General features: G+C 42.7%; 1 protein-coding gene and 1 long non-coding RNA gene across 4 annotated transcripts; one reads left to right on the forward strand and one right to left on the reverse strand.

Annotated features, from left to right (window-relative positions):
- Positions 1-291: 291 nt before the first annotated feature.
- LOC141270942 (uncharacterized) lies at positions 292-18,710 on the reverse strand. 3 transcript variants are annotated; one of them, XR_012321775.1, is made up of 4 exons: positions 18,543-18,710; positions 6,960-7,015; positions 3,313-3,427; positions 292-1,194 (listed from the first exon to the last, which is right to left on the reverse strand). It is a non-coding gene; the product is annotated as an uncharacterized lncRNA (long non-coding RNA). The 3 variants fall into 3 exon arrangements; XR_012321776.1 differs by lacking the exon at positions 18,543-18,710 and adding an exon at positions 15,820-16,317; XR_012321774.1 differs by lacking the exon at positions 6,960-7,015 and having other exon boundaries at positions 18,543-18,698.
- Positions 7,522-13,141, forward strand: LOC141270792 (tyrosine-protein kinase Srms-like). Its single transcript, XM_073680902.1, has 7 exons — positions 7,522-7,748; positions 8,858-8,976; positions 9,826-9,989; positions 10,451-10,583; positions 12,392-12,550; positions 12,809-13,006; positions 13,053-13,141. Exons 1-7 carry the CDS (start codon positions 7,522-7,524, stop codon positions 13,139-13,141), a joined length of 1,089 nt encoding a protein of 362 aa, XP_073537003.1.
- Positions 18,711-20,680: the final 1,970 nt, after the last annotated feature.

Consider the following 20,680-nt stretch of genomic DNA (forward strand, 5'->3'; position numbering starts at 1 on the left):
GACCGCCGCTGCAAGGCAGACCGCTGAGGCTGATGTTGGTGTGCAGCACAGGGGTCGGATAACTCCCCGAGTGTAGCCTCAGGGCAGCGTATGTGAATGCTGGGGGTGATAGTGCAGGCCGCAATAATAAGAGTTCAGAGTCCGCTTCAAACAGTCCAGGGTCTTTATTGTAGGTATTACTACTGACCCAACAGGAGTACCGGTTAGGAATGGGCCTGGGTGTCTGAGAGCATTCGGGCGAGCCCCACTGGTCAGGGTGAGTGTGAAGGCCTACCATTCTCTCTCTGCCCTTGCTGACTATCCTCCTTTTCATGGTGTAATAGCCCACGTCCCTGAGCTGGCCGTGTACTTCGCCTGTATGGCTTGCGACTCGGGCCTTAGGTACCTTTTGCTTCTCCGTGCTGTACTGGTCCCTCTGTGTGGCGAAGCCTCCAGGCTTCTTAGGCCAAGGGACCTGAAATCCCTCGCGGGTTGGTTCTCTGCTGCAGGGCCTGCAACCCTGACAGCCTCGGACCCCAATGTCCGGTAGTGTAGTTCTCTCAGCCAGGACCGGCTCTCGTCGCCTCTGTCCCTGGCTCGCAGCTTCTCCTCTGCCTCACAGACTCCTCGGCTACAGCTGAACTGTCCCTCCTCTCTGGGACTAGTCTCAGTCCTGAGCTAGGTCGTCCGATTCTCTCTAACCCTGCCCTCAGTTCCAGCTTTTATAGGGGCAGCCTGCTCCCCCTACTGGCCTGGGACAGGAGGTGCTGTATGCTAATTGTCCCTGACCAGGGAACCTCCCTCCTGCTCTCAGACACAGCCTTTAATATTTGTGGCATCCAGGCCTGGGGTGACACACATGCGGTGAGTGCATGTATATGGCTGACTTTAGGGTGTTTTAGCACAAACACATGTTAACAAAATATTCCTAATACATCATATAATAGCACTTGTGTGATAAGAGCCAGGACCTTCATTGATACATAGAGAAGGGCTTGTGATGCTTGGTCTTCTGCCTGTTCTTATTAAAGATTTTCATTGTCTAGAATCTCCTCCACAATGCTGATTTTTGCTGCCACTTGTCTGGCTGGTTTGGCCACCCTGGGATTTCTGTGCTGCCGGCATTACAGTTCCTGCTATTAAAGTATGTGTGCTTGTTTATCAGATTACTCTCTTCCCGTAAAAGCATCATGTGACTCGAGGAATTCAAAATGTCTGAAAAATAAATTACAGTGAAACACAGAACACAGGGAACAGTAAGCGGTAAAACACATATGAACTTCCTTAACAATTAGGTCAACTTTTGAACCATTAACTTTTACATATAGGATTAATCTACATAAAAAGTTGATTTGCTGTGTACAAAACAATTACTTATCCTGTACTAATCCTCAATTACATCCTGTATTATACTCCAGAGCTGCACTCACTATTCTGCTGGTGCAATCACTGTGTACATACATTACTTATCCAGTACTGATCCTGAGTTTTATCCTGTATTATACTCCAGAGCTGCACTCACTATTCTGCTGGTGCAGTCACTGTGTAGATACATTACATTACTTATCCTGTACTGATTCTGAGTTACATCCTGTATTATACTCCAGAGCTGCACTCACTATTCTGCTGGTGCAGTCACTGTGTACATACATTACATTACTTATCCTGTACTGATCCTGAGTTACATCCTGTATTATACTCCAGAGCTGCACTCACTATTCTGCTGGTGCAGTCACTGTGTACATACATTACATTACTTATCCTGTACTGATCCTGAGTTACATCCTGTATAAGGCTATGTGCCCACGATGCAGAAATGAAGCAGAAAATTTCTGCAGCATTTCTGCATCTCCCTGGCAGAAAAAACGCATGCAGATTGTGCATGTGTTTTTCCTTCAGGATACATGCGGATCCACATGCGGATTCACTTGCGTTTCCGCATGCAGATTGACAAGCGCTTTCCAGGCGATAGCATCACTTGGAAAGTGCTTGACAACTAGGTCACACTGTATAAATCCATGCAAACAGCATGGATTTATACATTGTGAACCGTAAAAATTAAAACAAATAAAGCTATACTCACCCCCGAGGCCCCGGCGTGGCTGCAGCACTGCTTCCTGGCTGGTTCCCGGCTGCCGGCATATCGCGAGACAGAGCGGTGAAGGGCCTGCGGTCACATGACTGTGACGTCACCGCAGGTCCTCAAGCGATGCCGGCATTCAGAGAGAAGCCGCCGGACAGGTGAATATAACTTTATTTGTTATTTTATTCTTTTTTTACAGGTACAATGGTACCCAGGTCTGGATGAGAGTCTCCTCTCCTCCAGAACCGGGTACCATCCGCACATAGAAACGCATATAAGCCGCTTGTAGAAATGTACAGTCGCGGTTTCTATGCGTTTCAATGCAAGTCAATGGCGGGAGTTCCGCTGCGCTACCGCAAAATTAAATGACATGCTGCGGATTTTTGTACGCAGCATAAACGCTGCGGAAAAATCCGCAGCATGTGCATAGAACATGCGGAATCCCCTTGGGGACCATGGGGTGCGGATTACCTAGCGTTTCACAAGCGTTTATGCTGCGGAAATTCCGCAGCATAAACGCTTGAAAAACGCTACGTGGGCACGCAGCCTTATACTACAGGGCTGCACTCACTATTCTGCTGGTGAAGTCACAGTGTACATGTACTGCATTACTTATCCTGTACTCATCCTGAGTTACATCCTATATTATACTCCAGAGCTGCACTCACTATTCTGCTGGTGGAGTCACTGTGTATTTACATTACATTACTTATCCTGTACTGATCCTGAGTTACATCCTGTATTATACTCCAGAGCTGCACTCACTATTCTGCTGGTGGAGTCACTGTGTACATACATTACATTACTTATCCTGTACTGATCCTGAGTTCCATCCTGTATTATACTTCAGAGCTGCAATCACTATTCTGCTGGTGGAGTCACTGTGTCCATACATTACATTGCTTATCCTGTACTGATCCTGAGTTACATCCTGTATTATACTCCAGAGCTGCACTCACTATTCTGCTGGTGGAGTCACTGTGTACATACATTACATTACTTATCCTGTACTGATCCTGAGTTCCATCCTGTATTATACTTCAGAGCTGCAATCACTATTCTGCTGGTGGAGTCACTGTGTCCATACATTACATTGCTTATCCTGTACTGATCCTGAGTTACATCCTGTATTATACTCCAGAGCTGCACTCACTATTCTGCTGGTGGAGTCACTGTGTACATACATTACATTACTTATCCTGTACTGATCCTAAGTTACATCCTGTATTACACCCCAGAGCTGCACTCACTATTCTGTTGGTGGAGTCACTGTGCACATTGTGGTACGACGACTCGCTCAGCCACTTCTGGAAGTAGACTCAGGAACCGGGTTTTCTCTGCAGGCTTTATTATATAAAAAAAAATCTACAAGAAGCAAAATGAAAATAAACCTTGCTGTAAATAAATAAAAAGCAAGTGCATTTAAATAAAATAGGGTTCTTAGTTAGTGTTTAGGCTTTATTACATGGCATAAAGCCCAGCAACTCCAGAAAAGGTAAACACGGCCTTACTGGCAAAACAACAGAACAAAAGATAAACGATTGATCAGTCCATATGTGTGTGCGGTTTGCCCACACAGGTTATGTCCAGCCTCCAGCTCCTTCCTGAGCTATGGATGTCCAGTCTGGAGACCTTGCTTCTCCAAACACAATACAGAAAAAAAAAACTGGGCTGGTGGAGGTATGGAGGTATGGGGAATGACTTCCCTCCCATCTCTACGTCATTCCCATAAAACCACACGCTTTAAAAGAGTTAACCCCCAGCATATAACATGCTGGCAGAAATTCAGTAGGTCTCAGTTCACACAGGAGAGCATCCTGAGTGACACATACCTCCCCTTGCATATAATACTAGTGACTCTGTCACAATATACATTACATTACTTATCCTGTACTGATCCTGAGTTACATCCTTACACTCCAGAGCTGCACTCACTATTCTGCTGGACGAGTTACTGGTTGCATACATTATTTATCATGTACTGATCTTTTTACATCCTGTATTATACTCCTGACGCGCCCCTGGGCCTGTGTCGCGCTGCGTTGCGCACGCGGGAGCTTACCCGGAGCCGGATCTCTTGAGGGTTGTAGTCTCGTGGCGGTGATCCGGTCCGTGCCCAGGGAGTCAGACTAAGTGGCGCTGTATCAGCGGTAGATGATGGACGACTACGCCACCCGTTGAATGCAGCTATGGAGCTGCCGCTGCAGGGCAGACCGCTGAGGCCGGTGGAAGGATGGTGCAGCGTGATAGTATAACCCCCAACGGGAGGGGTATGGCCTCAGGGCAGCCGACGTGGATGATGGGGGTAGCAGGAATCACTCAGAGACGGTACGGTGTAGTTCAGGGTCTTTACTGGTGACAACGATAGACCCTCCCGGAGTACTGGCTAGCGATTGGGGCCTGGTCAGTCCTTGAGCAGATGGGATCTCCCCTGGCCAGGCGGAGTTGTAGGCCTCCCAAACTGACTGTACTCTTCTGGCTACCTTGCTAGAGGCGGGTATAAGTAGCCCACGTCCCTGAGTGTACCGTGTGGTGCTCACCCGTATGGCCGGTGACTCGGGGCCTTCTAGTAGCTTCCGCTCCACGACGGCGGTGCTGGTCCCATGCGTGTGACCGTGCCTTCGGGTTTCTTGGCCAGAGGACCTGAAATCCCCTGCCTGACGGATTCTGCTGCTGGGTAGGAGTTAGTCCCCACAGCCTCGGACTCCGGGTCCGGTAAGAAATCTTCTCAGTCAGGGCGAGCTCTGCAGCTGCCAGCCCCTGACTCCTTGTAACACTGCTCCCACAGAGCTCCTGTTGTTTCTTCCCATAGCTGCTTCTCTTCTCTGTCTCTACTTCTGGCATGGCCCAGGAGCTGGGCCCAGCCAGAGCCACAGCTCCCTGTCAGCCCTCCTGGCTGAACTCTCCCTCTGAACTCTCTAACCCTGCCTCAGCCCCAGGTTTATATAGGGGAAGTTCTTCCCCTCCCAGGACTGGGCAGGAGGTGTGGCATGCACAGGATTCCTGACCAAGAGACCTCCCACCTGCTCTCAGACATAACATTGCCGTTACTGTGGAAACCAGACCCCTGGGGTGCCACACTCCAAAGCTGCACTCACTATTCTGCAGGTGATACTCCTTCTCCTCAGGGTGAGAGCCCAGCATCTGTCTTTGTTCTGTACATACTTACATTAATTTAATTGATTAATTCTTGTTTTTTATTGAAGTCTGGTCTTCCCTGGGAATTAAACTCCCAACCTGTAGCACTGGAGACAGCAGCAAAAGCCATTAGCTCCAGGCTGCACTGAAAAGTGTAGGAACATTTTCTGTACTTGAATGTACATTGTACTCTTCATCTTGACAGGCTCATTGTACTGGTACATAGTGACACAACTTTATATACCAGTATATTTTTATATACCTGTATTCTAGGGGTAAAATAAAAGTCAAACATTTTTTTTGTTCCTATAAAATTACTAAAGCATAATGAAAAACAATTACAATATTGACATTTTTAATACAGTCTATAAAAAAAAATTAGAAATCAGCAAATAACATATTTGGGATCCCTTTAATTGTAACCTGTACAATACAGATAGCAGATTATTTACGATGATCGGCAAAGGACGTAAAAAAACGGCGTGATAAATGTTTTTTTTTATAAAAATGTAATGCTGACGTCGTCTTCACAAGTACTGTAAATGCTGTATTTTTGCTGCTGATTTTTATTAGGTGTTTGCACCACACTATGCAATAACAATCTTCTCTAATTGTATTTGCTCGGGGGTGGGGTTAGGCCTTTTCCCCTTTATTTAATGTGTTTTTTGTGCAGATTTGAAGCAGCATTTTTAAAGCTTTTTCTTCTACTATTCTATTCTGCACTCATAAACTATGTGCGCATGACGTGCTTTATACATTGGTCCTGTAAGTCTTCTAAGGCAAAGCCGCTTCAGAAAAAAGCGGGCTGCATTATTCCTGAATTGACTGTGTGCGATTTTACCATCCTTTTCTCTGCCCTGTATTTTCAATAAGAAGCTGCCCGAAGAATGAACATGTTACTTCTTTTAACCACTCCAGGGTTTCCGGACCCTAACGAGAAGTAACCAAATACTGAACATGTGCACAGCATGTTGTTTTTCCATTGCTGTGCATTACGTTCATTTTATGGTATGTTGTTTTTATTTTCTTTTACACTACCCTGCCATTGCCGCCTTTTATTTTATTATACATATTGTACAACATTATAATTATCGTTTGAAAATCTTTTCAATCCCAATTATTCAAACTTTGCCAAAAGAATGTAATAAGAAATTCTAGGTAAGTAGGTACACGTATGGAAAGCAAATTGTGGCAGTGAGCCATCATATATGTGTGATGTGTATGGTTGTCCAATTGGACTAAAAAACAGGTGTGGAAAAAACAAACATGCTGAGTTAAATTAAGTCTACAATTTTTTTCCACTTTTTTTTAACTATATTCAATCCCTTTACCAAAAATTACAAAATAAGAAATGGTAGGAGGTGCATGTCCAAAAAGGCAGCACCTGCAACAGGACGCTGTATTGCTGTGGCAAATAACAGATAACATCTGCGTGACAGCGTGGCAAATAAGGGAGGTTCATGGGAAGAGCTGATTTTTTGGTGCGAACAAGCCGGAACCCCGAACACAAACCCGAATTTGAAATGCCGAACAAATTCGCTCAACACTACTTACAGCGGTAAACTAGAGGGGACACAACAGGGGGCCCCAGTCTTCACCAACCCCCTAAAGCCGGCCCTGCTGGCATTTTTTTGGCGATTCACATAAATCAAATTGCATATCATTTGAATTTGTTGGGACGTGCAAATTTCATACAATTCAACTCATATTCAATTATCATCAGATTGATTCAATCATCTCTAGTCTCAGACTTGGTTACCTGTTTGGTTAATTGTATTTGCAGGCTACAATATGTCATCAGTCAAACTCTGCGAACTAGAATAAATAGACACAAACATAAGGCTGTGGGTATCGTATCACTCATAGCATCAGACAATACCTTGTAGTTCGCAGTTGCTTTGGTTAATTTACTTATATGACATGTCATAGAAAGGTTTCATAGAACAACCCCTTTATATGATGCATTGCCTACAGGAAAACCCTAATGTCAAAAATATGGATACAAATTACTTATAACCATGAATCTTATATACTGTATAATGTGAGTGTAACTGGGTACTTTTATACCATGTGGCTACAGCTTATGTCATCCTGACTAAAAGAGTGTGAAACCGCAGTTTTCACACTTCTACCCTGGTGTATCAGAAGACGTCTCCCGATGCGTCTTCTTACAAAACCTCAGTCTCGCTGGTGACATCAGTGATGGAATCTTCCTTCCAGATGACTAATATTGAAATAAACTCTTGTATAAACAGAGATTTCATACAATCAGGACTTTTTGAGAAGTTTGTGGGACCTAAACTATTCATTGACCCAACAGAATGGATCAGTGGAAGGGCTTGTCCCCCAGATATGTTAGTAAGGTTGACTATGAAGCCACCTCTGAAGATGAGATCAGCTTTAAGGCCTCTGAACGCTTCCAACTACTTTGGGTGAGTGGATACCGCTGGTTGGTTACCAAAGTGGATGAAGACAAGAAAGACTTAAAAAAGATAGGCTATGTACCTGCCATTAACCTGGTCAAGGAGAAGTCAGTGGAAGAACAACCGTGAGTAAAGAAAAATTCAAAGATCCACAAGACAGGAAAACTTTTGGTTTAGGTTGAAAGCGGATAACTGTGGAAAGCTGGATAAGATCTATTTAATTATGTCTCCCTTTGATATCCATATGCTCAGGATGAGATCTATCAACCAAAGGCCTTTTATGGCTAATCATTTTATTAATATATGTATTTGACTTGCTAAGGTCTGTGGGGAAGAGAAGTGGCAGACAAGTTGTCTTGGAGCTGGTTATCTGAAATAAGAAGCTTTTAGATTGACAATGGGAACTTAACTTGGCCCTCTCCATACATATTAGGTTGCTTAAAGGGACTGTCCACTGAAAACAAGTTATCACCTAGCCGCAGGATTGGAGATAACTTACTAATTGTGGGGGTGTAACCACAAGGACCAATTGTAATGGATTTATCCCCAATACAATGGAGTGGTTTTGTGCATTGCCGACCATCACTCCATTCATTTTCTATGGAGCTGCTAGAAAAAGCTGAGCACAGCACTCAGCAGCCTCAAAGGGAATGAATGGATTGCCCTAGCACAAAGCCACTCCAGTTTAACGGGGATCAAAGTTCCCCATTCTGCCAATTAGTCCGGGTCACAGTGGATGGACCCCCGCTGATCTATAAACTATCATATAGATAGGTAATCACTTGTTTTCACCAGACCGTCCTCTCAATGACAATAGTACAGCTGGAATGTGTATATGGTGGAGGACAGGGAGGGGGATATTAGAATTATTATTAGGAGTAAAATTTTAATCAACATTATTGTTTTTATTGAAGCACCATAGAATCCATCTTGCCTGTTATTAAATGTATAGAAAAGGCAATAACAGTGCACCACACCTGCAAAAGTCCTCAGCCCCATGTGCTCGGTAACTTGATTCAAATCCAGATTCAAAGAAATGAAAGTTGCACTCCATCTTCTCTGTAACAATCTTCACCTTATTTCCTGAAAGCAACATTAATGTAATGTGACATGCCTGTGGTGATTAATGTTGCTTTGGGTAATAAAGGAGAAGATTTGTACAGAGAAGATGGAGAGGCAGTTCTTTTCTTATTTTCTTCCTTGTTGTTTGCTCATCACTCTATGGACATTTCAGGTGGTATCTGGATGTAGACCGTAACAAGGCCGAAGAACTACTTATGACTGACCCCAACAGAGTTGGCTCTTTTGTTGTCCGTCCAAGCCAGGGCAATATATTGGGTTATGCACTATCAGGTCAGTAATATCTTATATTACATTCCTATTAAAGAGAAGGAATTATCTGATTTTTGACAACCAAAATACCGCTAATGCCTGTCTGTTCTGCCCCTTTTGTCTCCTAAGGTGTCTTTTGTAGCCCAAGTACAAACCTCATTATGATAAAAAAAGGCCTGTATAATGTTAATGAACTCTTTGCAGCCGAGAAAATGGAGACCATTGTGAGAAGAGTCAGGATGTCCATGTCCTTAATCCCACCTAATCTGACTTCATTGCTGTCTCTGAAAACAGGAAAAGTAACCAGGAACCCTGCTGAAATCTCACACTTGCCCACTGAAGCTTCTGGTGCAGGCGCAGTATTGCTTGGTATTTACCAGTTTCCTTTGTGCACTGTGCATGGCACACACATAAGATTTCCGCAAGTCTTGTGAAAATGTTCCCTTTTCTCATGTCCATCCTGTCAAATTTGGTGGGATTAAGTTGACTCCTTTCAACAACGTCTACACCCCTTTGACTTCGAAAAGCTGTTAGCACATGCAGTCATTAGGGTTAGTTTTTTAACATAGTAAGGCATCTACTGGGTAAAAAGGACAACTTTGTAGACAACACGGCACAAGAAGTCAGGTACTGGTGGTGGCCTAGGTGGCAAAAGCCTTCTCACAGGTTTTCTTAACCAGAAATAGTTAAAGTAATAGGTAATTTCAATGATGGCTGGGATTTCCTCGAGAGTTGATTAGTCCAACACACAATACATGAGTACGTGGTCACATCAACATCAAAAAGACCCAGCTGTCACCCCAGTTGAGCAAAGACCCTCACCAATCTTAACAAGTATAAAACTATCCGTTGCCATTATGTCGTCCACAGTACGAAGAGATAGTGGAGTCATTCACTTTTGCATTAAATGGGACCAGGAACATCAGTTCTTCATCGAAGACTTAAAATCTTTTGTCTGTGTCCATGATCTCATCTCTTACCTCAGAGAGAAATGGATGGTCCGAGATTGTTTAGAATTGAAACCATATATTAAGGTACTGTATATAATACAATAATGGAATAAAAAAGAAAAATATATAAAGTCAAATGTGATCTCAATTGGACAACCTCTGTCCATTTGCCGTATTTGGGTATATGGTATTTATATAGAAAGGTCCCTGGCTTGAGACTCCATCCTATGTGCCAAAAGGAGATATATCCTCCAGCATACTTGGGACAACTATTTACTTTATCACAAATAATTTGTCATTTTCCCTGTAAAAGCCACTGCAGAGTAAATCAGCAATTAAATACAACTCCATCCAGCAAAATCACTTCTTTGGTCTTTGGATGAGCTGATCAAAGCTGAAACTTTCATATTAAAAGCGGTCATGTGTCATGAAAGAACCTGTGTAGGAGTCTGTTTTAACTACTCCATCCATGAGTTTCTTTAAAGCGACAATGCATTGCTCTCTATAGCTGAACATTCATCACTAGTCTCCTTTTAATTCTTAAGGTGGCCATAAAAGAGGACTTTTGGGAGAAGCTTTGGTCAGACTTCGCTGTAACAGAGCAGTTGAGTTCATCACATTTTAAAGGCAAATGGATAGCGAAGAACATACCTGTACACATTCAGTCCATTGATAAAGGTTTGTGTGGAAACATGACTGATTATTGCAGCTCAATGTAAGATAGTGATTGAAGGTTGTTCTCATTATATTGCCCCCGTCTTGGATCTAAATATTTCCTAACCTACAACTACATTATTGGGGAATTGGATGTTTCGCCCCCAGCAGTTCACCTCCAGCAATTCGCCCCCGGTTACATTTCGCCCCCGCACATTTCGTCCCCAGCATTTGGCCCCCAGGATGTTTTGCCCCCGCACATCTCAACCCTGCACATATCGTCCCCAGTTCGAAACGTCCGGGGGGCAAACGTGCGGGGGTGAAATGTGCGGGGGTGAATCTTCCTGGGGGCGAAATGATAGGGGCGAAATGTGCGGGGGTGAAATGTACCTGGGGGTGAACTGCTGGGGGCAAATTGCTGGGGGCGAACTGCTGGGGGCGAAACTTCCTATAACCACATTATTGTTGTTCCTTCTGTCTTCCAATTATATAAGATAGCATGTCAAAGTTTTTTATGTTAAGTCACTAGATTCCTCCAAATTACGATTCCTGGATCTCTGTCCACCATTAACTTACATTAGGATAACTAATTTGGAAACTTTGTCGGTTTCTCCTTGATTGATCAAAGTATAACTAGGTACATTTATTATTGTCTATGGAAATTAAGTATTTCCAGTGTGGTAGATTGGCTCACTCGGCTGTTCACAGAGATAGACACTAGAACGTTTCTTCTGCTAGTTTATTTAAAACATGGCATAAACCAGTGCAGGGTTCATCAAAATAAACATGGCCTTTCTGGCATAACTGGAAACAAAAGATAATGTATAGTACAGTCTGTATGCCTGCAGGGATCATCCCCTCAGGGTAAACAACAGGGTTCAGCACAGCTTAACATAAACACTTCTTTGCCTCCAGACACACCAAACACTGAATGACTCAGAAGGCTGACTATTTACATCCTAGACCACATCCTGGGGTGGAAATATGGTGGACAGCCTCCCACCCACACGTTAGCTGTCCACAAAAAAACCTAGCCCTTAAACATGGCTGATTAACCCCTCTCAGCACTTAGTGTGGTGGAGCATTTTCCCTAGGTTCACATCACTGAGGCCAACAACCTCAGTGATACATATCTCCCCTTCAGTACCTAACCAATTACTTTGTCAAACCAGATGTTAGGGGATGGCTCACCATACATGTAAGAATGGAGGAGGATCCTGCCAAAATCCATAGCTTCTGCTAAGTTGTATCCAATGTGTATAGGTACTTACAGGCTCCAAAAATTGCTTCTTGGAATCAGTAAAGAATTTATTTCCAATCCATAATTGCTTTTCATAAGAAGTAGTTTATATCTGCTCAAGTTACATGTGGGGTGTGATAGCTTATTGAGAGATTCCCTTTAAAGTTCAGGGAATAGAGCTTGAGTGACAGAGACTTCAGATGTACCATAGCCCTTCAGCATCATTTGCATAACAATTGAAATGCTGATTTCTCAGTAGCAGAGGAATACCTTTACATGGACTGACCATGCAAAGGTATTGCTGGACTTGTCTTTAAACATGCCCATATAGTTTGAGGGGGTGTAATCCTGCTGACAGATTCCCTTTAATTAGAGAGACACCTCATTTTTTCACGTGTTCGATGTCTGAGTGGTAGTAGGTATGTATATGCCCTGAGTGCAATGGGCACCGAAAAGCCATTGTGCCTTGGCCAGGGAATTTAGATTCAGTACTAAAGAAGCAATCTGATTCTTTGCAATGGGTTAATGGTAAAGGAAAACCTGATGATAACTCTGTCCCTTGTTAATTTTTAATGTTTCCATAATGAACCAGAAATGTTCGAGCTGCAAGATTTCATGACTGGAATTGAGATTTTAAAAAGGCTGAACCACAAGAACATCATTCATCTGCATGCTGTGTGCACTACTGGGGACACTGTTTTTACTGTCACAGAGTTTTTGGAAAAAGGAAATCTTAAAAAATTCCTCAAAGGTAATTTTGCAACTTAAAAATATTGAATTGGTATTATTATAGGGAAACTTTGGATGGCACTGCTATAGGGACACTATTGTTGACACTTTTATGAGCGTAATGTGGGTAACTCTCCTTGGGATCAATGTTTGAGACATGGAAGTGCTATTAAAATATGATGTTAAAATAATATTAACACATGAAAGATATCATACTAAGTAATAGCCCGATAATAATTATGTTGAATTCATGCTGGACATCTTTATAATCTTTTGACAGGGGAAGAAGGACCTTTTCTTACTGTCCCTCAGCTCATGCACATTGCCAGTCAGGTGGTGGATGGCCTGGCATACTTGGAAGTTAAACGTGTGGCACATTTCTCATTGGCTTCTTGTAATGTCATTGTTGGGAACAATCTGATATGCAAGATTTCTAATTTTGGATATGCCAGAATAATAAAGGTTGGGCTAAACTCTTGTAATTTAGCTTTTGCGAACCCAAATTTTAATGTCATTGTCCTTAGTCTCCAAGTTTAGATTTAAGACCTCTAACTTCTATGTGTCATTGTATCGAGACTTAAGATTCCAAGTATCATTTAGGGAGAACTACTAAGTAAATACACCAGAAATCGTGCTAAATTTACACCCAAAAAATGTTATACAGTGGCATGTAAATGTTTGGGCACCCCTGGTCAAAATTACTGTTACTGCATGGTTAATACCTAGTTGCACCCCTTTTGAAAGTATCACAGCTTGTAAGCACTTTTTGTAGCCAGACAAGAGTCTTTCAATTCTTGTTTGAGGGATTTTCATCCATCCTTCCTTGGAAAATTCTTCCAGTTCTGTGAGATTCCAGGGTCGTGTTGAATGCACTGCTATTTTGAGGTCTAGCCACAGATTTTCAATGATGTTCAGATCAGGGGACTGTGAGGGCCATTGTAAAACCTTCAGCTTGCTCCTTTTGAGGTAGTCTGTTGTGGATTTTGATGTGTGTTTAGGATCATTATCCATTTGTAGAAGCCATCCTCTTTTCAACTTCAGCTTTTTTACAGATGGTGTTATGTTTGCATCAAGAATTTGTTGAAATTGCATTGAATCCATTATTCCCTCTACCTGTTAAATGTTCCCAGTGCCATTGGCTGCAACACAACCCCAAAGCATGATTGATCCATCCCCATGCTTAATGGTTGGCGAGATGTTCTTTTCCTGAAATTCCGTGACCTTTTTTCACCACACGTACCTTTGATCATTGTGGCCAAAGAGTTCTATTTTAACCTCATCAGTCCACAGGACTTATTTCCAAAATGCATTAGGCTTGTTTAACTGTTCTTTTGCATACTTCTGACACTGAATTTTATGGTGAGGACGCAGGAGAGGTTTTCTTCTGATGACTCTTTCATGAAGGCCATATTTGTGCAGGTGTCTCTGAACAGAAGAAAAATACACCGCAACTCCAGAGTTTGCTACATTTTTCTGAAGGTCTTTTGCAGTCAAGCGGGGGTTCTGATTTGCCTCTCTAGCAATCCTACAAGCAGCTCTCACTGAAATTTTGCTTGGCCTTCCAGACCTTATTTTGACTTCCATTTTTCCTGTTAGATGCAATTTCTTACTTACATTTTGAACTGAGGAAAGGGCAACTTGAAAACGCTTTGCTATCTTCTTATAGCCTTCTCCTGCTATGTGGGCCTCCACCATTTTCATTTTCAGAGTGTTAGGCAGCTGCTTAGAAGAACCCATGGCTGCTGTTTTTTGGCAAAAGGTTAAAGGAGGCTGGGTTTTTATAAAGTTGGGAAATTTGCATCACCTGGCCTTTCCTAATGATGATAGTGAAAAAGCCATAACCCTAACAAACTAATTAAGGTCTAAAACCTTGGTCAAAGTTATGTGAGCACACAAATCTCCAAGGGTGCCCAAACTTTTGCATAGGCGAATTTTCCTTTTTGTAACTTTTAAAATGTTAAAGATGAAAATATATATATTTTTTGCCTAAAATACAAAGCAAATGTGTCATCTTACTTAACTGTTCACAATAATAGTAATTTTGACCAGGGGTGCCCAAACTTTAACATGCCACTGTACATGCACCAAATTTATTACGATATATGTTTTAGGCTTTTTTCTGTTACATTCAGGAGTGGTGCGGCCCATTGGAAAGGGGACAAGACTTTGCTGCAAATCGAGCTTGGCCTGAAATGTGTCAGTGTGTTCTAAAACTCAGCCAAAATTTTGATGCACATTTTTATGCAAAGAAAGCCAATCAGAAGTGGTGTAAAATTAGACAAAAGTGTCTTAAGATGCCCAATATTTGGGGCATTTTATGACTGTCTAGTCAACTTAAAATGTAGTTGTTCATTGCCCTCAGATCCCAAGTATCCAAGTATCAGTGTCTAGGATCTTAAATATCCGCATGTAATTCTTTCTGAAACTTGTATCATTGTTCAGAGAATTGTCTGTGTAAATCTGTGTACAGATAGCTCCCTCTAGTGGTGGCTGCTGGCAGAGGCAGACAGAATTTTTTCATTTAACCCTTCATCTATTGCTCACTTTTTGATGTTGGCAGTACAGGTGCATTGACGTAACTACACTAATGCTACTGCAATCTAGGAAGAGCAGATGAGATGTCTGACAGTCTCTGAGGTGAAGGTGGAAGGGGTTTATAACTATAACTGCACCTGATGTCTCTCATTCAGCATACATAGTGCTCTGTTTAACATCCAACTGGCAATTTTTGACCTGGAGGACAAGCCCAATGCACTGACCCATAAATGGCATGGCCCATATTTAGTGGATTTCATGTAGCAATTGGACAGAAATTAATCACAAATTGTTTACTTGTTATTGGCTACACAATGTCAGAAAAATTATGCAGCCACTAACAATAGGCAAGCAATCTGCACTTGATTTCTAATTTTCCCTAGAAAGACGCTGCTATTTGAGGCATCCCCCATCACAATCACACAGACCCTTGTAGAAATAACCCTCCAATAGTAAAATAACAAATAATCCCCCAAATTATAATTTCATACCCCCATGCAGAGATCACCTATGGTATAATAATTAATCCTCACCACCCAGGTTATACCATGCCCCGACCTTGCAGTAATTAACTACCCTTTTTCGTAGGACTATAACCACACACTCTCTGCTGCCCAATAATTCATCAACGCCCGTAACTTTAACCCAACCCCTTGTAATAATCAATCCCCTTCACCTAAGATTATAATCACACACCTCCTGTAATATATTAATTAACAAGTTATTCACCAAAAAATGAAGTTATCTCCTACTTACAGGACAGTGGATAACATGCTGATCGATGAGGGTCTGACCACTGGGAGGCTCTAGAACCCCACACAGTGTGGGTGCACATATGCAGTCACCACAGATTAATATCCCACACAGTGTGCACCTCTTATATATAAGTATATACAGTTCAACAAAATCAATTGCTATGTTGCTGATCCCAAGAGATCCAAAGTGCTGCTGCTCCACTTTGCTGCATTAAATATATAACCAATTGAGTGCTGCCGCCAGTGTGACACAGTCAGATGCACATACCAGTGCTCGACTGACAGCAGCGCTCAACAACCAGATTCTATCTGCAGTACATCGCTACTCAGTCCCCCCATATACACAGCCGCCATATGCAGCACATTGCTTCTTAGCCGCTGTATACAGCCTTCATCTGCAGTACATCACTCGTTAGCCACTGTATATAGCCTTCATCTGCAGTACATCGCTCCTCAGCTCCTCTATATACACAATCTCCATATGCAGCACATCACTCTTCAGATCCTTTATATATAGCTGCATAGCTCCTCAACCCCTATACACAGCCTCCAATGGAGTACATCACTCCTTTGCCCTGCTATATGTTACACGCACGCCGCTAGGTTCAGATAAGGGTGAGACAGGTTGCATGAATTCTTTGGAATCCTGGGGGAACTATTACTCATTGACCATAGACCATGTGCTGCAGACTCAGGACACATGTTCTCAGGTTACCTTTCTGCTGGTTTATTATATGGCATAAACTCAGGCAGGGTTCCACAGCAAAAACAAACAAGACCCATCTGGGTTAAACGGGAAAACAAAACAAAATATAGCTCAGTCCATAGGTGAGCGGGTTCCGCACGCTCTCGGTAGCGCAAACTGCACAGGCAAAGTCCTTCTAAAAAGCTCTGCCGCTTCCACAACCCTGTCTGGAGACTTCACTCTCCAGACCACACTCCAGAGAAAAAAAAAGGGACTGAGCTTTTACACATTGCTCAGCCACACCCTGAGGGGAGGTAAGGGGAATGGCGTCCTGCCCTCTTTGCCATTCCCATAAAACCGCACACCCTTTAACAGAGTAAACCCACCAGCATATAACATGCTGGCAGAAATAAAGTAGGTCTCAGGGTATGTGCATACGATGCAGAAATGCTCAGGATTTTTTCCTGAGCGTTTCTGCATCTCTCTGGCAGGAAAAAACGCATGCGGATTGTACATGCGGTTTCCTGCCAGGGACATGCGGAAATGAAGCGGTCTTCACTTTCATTTCCGCATGCGGGTTGACAAGCGCTTCCCAAGCGATTTTAGCATCACTTGGAAAGTGCTTGTCAACTTCACACTATATAAATCCATGCAGCCGGCATGGATTTATATAGTGTGTGATGTCAAAAAATAAAAAATAAATCTATACTTTACCCTCTGATGGCCCCCGGTGTCCTGCTTCATCGGTCCCGGCTGCCGGCAGTGAAGACTGTAGGACCTTCCGACGTCAGCGTCACGTGACCCGTCACATGACTCTGACGTCAGCGAAGGTCCTTCATTCAACCGTGAAGTGCGCGGGAAGCCGGCAGGACGCAGCGCGGGCCGTCAGAAGGTGAGAATATATATATTTTTTATTTTATTCTTTTTTTTTTAATGGTACCTGGGTCTGGATGAGAGTCCTCTCATCCACACCCGGGTACCATCCGCACATTAGACCGCATGAAAAGCGCATCAACATATACAGTGATGCGGATTCCATGCGGTCTAATGCAAGTCAATGGCGGCAAAAGAGCAGCGTTTCCGCAAAATTAATTGACATGCTGCGGATTTTTGACCGCAGCGTTTACGCTGCGGAAAAATCCGCATCATGGGCACAGCACATGCGGATTTCCATTGGGGAACATTGCTGCCCTTCTACCATGCGTTTTTCATGCGTTTCCGCGGCGTTTACGCAACTGCAAAAACGCCGCGGAAACGCATGAAAAACGCATCGTGTGAACTCAGCCTTAGGCTATGTGCCCACGATGCAGAAATGAAGCAGAAAATTTCTGCAACATTTCTGCATGTCCCTTGCCAGAAAATCGCGTGCGTTTTTTGGTCGCGTTTTTGACGCGTTTTTTACGCGTTTTTGACGCGTTTTTGTATGCGGTTTTTACATGCGTTTTTGTAAGCTTATTTCATGCGTTTTTGAGCACAAATAAAGTTATTGAAAAAAAAAAAGAGGGAAATCCTGATGTCATTTCCTAGTTCAACCCCTCGTCACCATTTTGTTTTTTGCAAAAGACAGTATGCCACAGGAATTGCAGCCCCTGCGGGTCAGCAGACCATGCCTAAACCTGCTAATGACTTGCTTAAATCTCCTGCACTACAACGTTGAGCAGGTAATATAAACTAAGTTTTTTTGGGGTACATTATTTTTATGTAGTGTGTGTACTAACCTATTATTGTTCTATAGGAGCGTTTAAGGAGGAGAAGACGACCAAAAAAAATTTGGGTGCACCCTATCTTGCAGGAGCGGACGGATAAGGGCCACTTTAATGTTCTCTACCAGGATTTAAGGAGGTAAGATATATGTGAAGAAAGTATAATGTCACCCGTCTATGCTGTTTTTTTAAGGTTTTGTTTGTATACTATGTTACAAAATTATCTCTTAATATTTTTTTTTCTCTGTTTACTATAGTTTTCCTGAAAAATTTAAACAGTTCTGCCGTCTGAACATTATTGCATTTGATCGGCTGCTGAGCCTTATGTCTCCTGACCTGGACTTCCAAGACACTGTAATGCGAAGGGCCATCTCTGCTGAGGAAAGGCTGCTCATCACCTTGCGGTAAGTTGAATGTTGATTTATATGTACCTGGTTTTGTTCGCCACCCTGCGGTGATGGCTCCACTGTGTCTGTCGTTGTGTACATATTTTTGGCTTGACCATGAGATCACCATGCACAGAGATCAGATTGAAAAGGTCACTGATGTGTAAACTCTAGAGCAAACATCGTAGGCAAACACAGACACAAAGTCAAAACACATTATAAATTGATATGTGTGAACTCAAGAGAAAACAAAAGATGACCAAAAAAGATTGAAAATGTGGAGCCCCCCCCCCCCAAAAAAAAACGCGCCCATTGTTGGAATAGTTTTTTGTAATAAAGACCTTAATTTTTTAAAAGATGAATCAATAATGGATAATTACTGTTGGCTTGTATTTCTTTTTATGGCTTTTCTAATTATCTATTTTTCCTTTTCAGGTTTTTGGCCACAGGAGAGAGCTATACATCACTGCACCTCCAATTTAGGGTTGGTAAATCCACCATTTCCAGAATTGTGAGGTGCACATGTACCGTCATCTGGCAGAAGTTGCAGCCCATCGTGATGCCTTCTCCAACCGAGGAGACTTGGCTGCAGGTCACAGCAGGCTTTCAAACTGTGGCCAATTTCCCAAACTGCATTGGTGCTGTCGATGGCAAACATGTGAGAGTTCAGCAGCCACCACGATCAGGATCACGCTTCTTTAATTATAAGAAATATTTTTCTGTGGTCCTGATGGCGGTGGCTGATGCACATTTCAAATTTGTTGCCATTGACGTTGGTGCTTATGGCAGTACTGGGGACTCTCGGGTGTTTAGATCATCACAGATTGGGCTGCAAATTCTTCAAGATGGCGTAACGCTCCCAGCCCCAAGACCTTTGCCGGGTTCCACACATCCAGTTCCTTTTGTGATGGTATCGGATGAGGCATTTCCCTTACAGACCAACCTGCTGCGCCCATACCCACGAAGGGCACTGAATGCCCGGCGGAGGATTTTCAATTATCGGCTGAGTCGTGCACGCAGATATGTGGAATGCACCTTCGGAATCATGTGTAGTCAGTGGAGGATCTTTCACACTGCCATCCAGTTGGATACGGAGACCGTTGACACTGTAATTAAGGCATGCTGTGTACTCCACAACTATGCTCGTGAGTACAGCACCGAGCAAGATGAGGAGTCACAGCTATCTGAATTAATTCCAGTTGTCAACTCCGGTCAGGGAAGGCCATCCAACTCTGGTGCCAGGGTGCGAGAAACCTTCGCTGACTACTTCATGAGTCCTGAAGGTGCCGTGCACTGGCAATACTCCTGTGCTGGTGTTGAGCAGCCTGACCAGCAGAGAAGATCTGATGAACAATAAAAGAAGAACTTCCTCCTTTTTTTTTAAATAAAAATGTAAAAAAAAATGTTTCTAAAAAAAATAAATTTTGGTTAAACTTAAATTTGACTAAAATATTTCTTGAATTGCAACCTTCTACATTTTGTTTTCCGACAATACGTCAACGCAAAAGTGAACAACCCACAAAGACCAGAGCCTGTAAATTGGCATTACTACCTAGAGCGCTCTTCACAAGTACTGTCTGCTAAAGTCAACCCTCACCATTGTTATTTGCTTGCGCTAAGAACAGAACTAGCAAATAACAGTGTTGAGAGTAGTATTCATCCAAAAAATAGTTGTGGTCCAAAATATCAAAGTATATTTCTAATTTAAAAACGACTGTATACAGCCGACCACATACGTAGATTAGTTTGAACAAATTTCAAAAATGTAGAGTTCCTCTGACCTGCGCTATGGTGAGCGCAGATCAGGGGAACACTTTTTCATTACAACCCAATCCAACCACATGTAAACTTGAAAAGAAAAATTAACAGATAGTTTAAATAATTTTTTTAATACGTAATATAGAATAACTGTAAAAAACTTTGTAAAAACAAAAAACAACAAACTTCTATAAAATTTAATCGGACAAACATTGCCCATAACTTGGGAAGAAATTACACACTGTGTACAGCACACCTGTCCTGTAATCAGTTTTGGGCCCTAAAATATGGGCAGCACCTGTAGGTTGTTTAATTATATAAAAAGAAACA

The sequence above is a fragment of the Phyllobates terribilis genome, unplaced genomic scaffold, assembly GCF_046119375.1.
Source record: "Phyllobates terribilis strain yellow unplaced genomic scaffold, ASM4611937v1 Scaffold_5__5_contigs__length_657084704, whole genome shotgun sequence".
Taxonomy (NCBI): domain Eukaryota; kingdom Metazoa; phylum Chordata; class Amphibia; order Anura; family Dendrobatidae; genus Phyllobates; species Phyllobates terribilis.

Excerpts from the sequence above, each read along its gene's own strand:
- LOC141270792 (XM_073680902.1), top strand. The coding sequence starts at position 7,522 with ATGGATCAGTGGAAGGGCTTGTCCCCCAGATATGTTAGTAAGGTTGAC. Across the intron at positions 7,749-8,857 it reads AAGTCAGTGGAAGAACAACC|GTGGTATCTGGATGTAGACC; the intron begins GTGAGTAAAGAA and ends TGGACATTTCAG. Across the intron at positions 9,990-10,450 it reads AATTGAAACCATATATTAAG|GTGGCCATAAAAGAGGACTT; the intron begins GTACTGTATATA and ends TTAATTCTTAAG.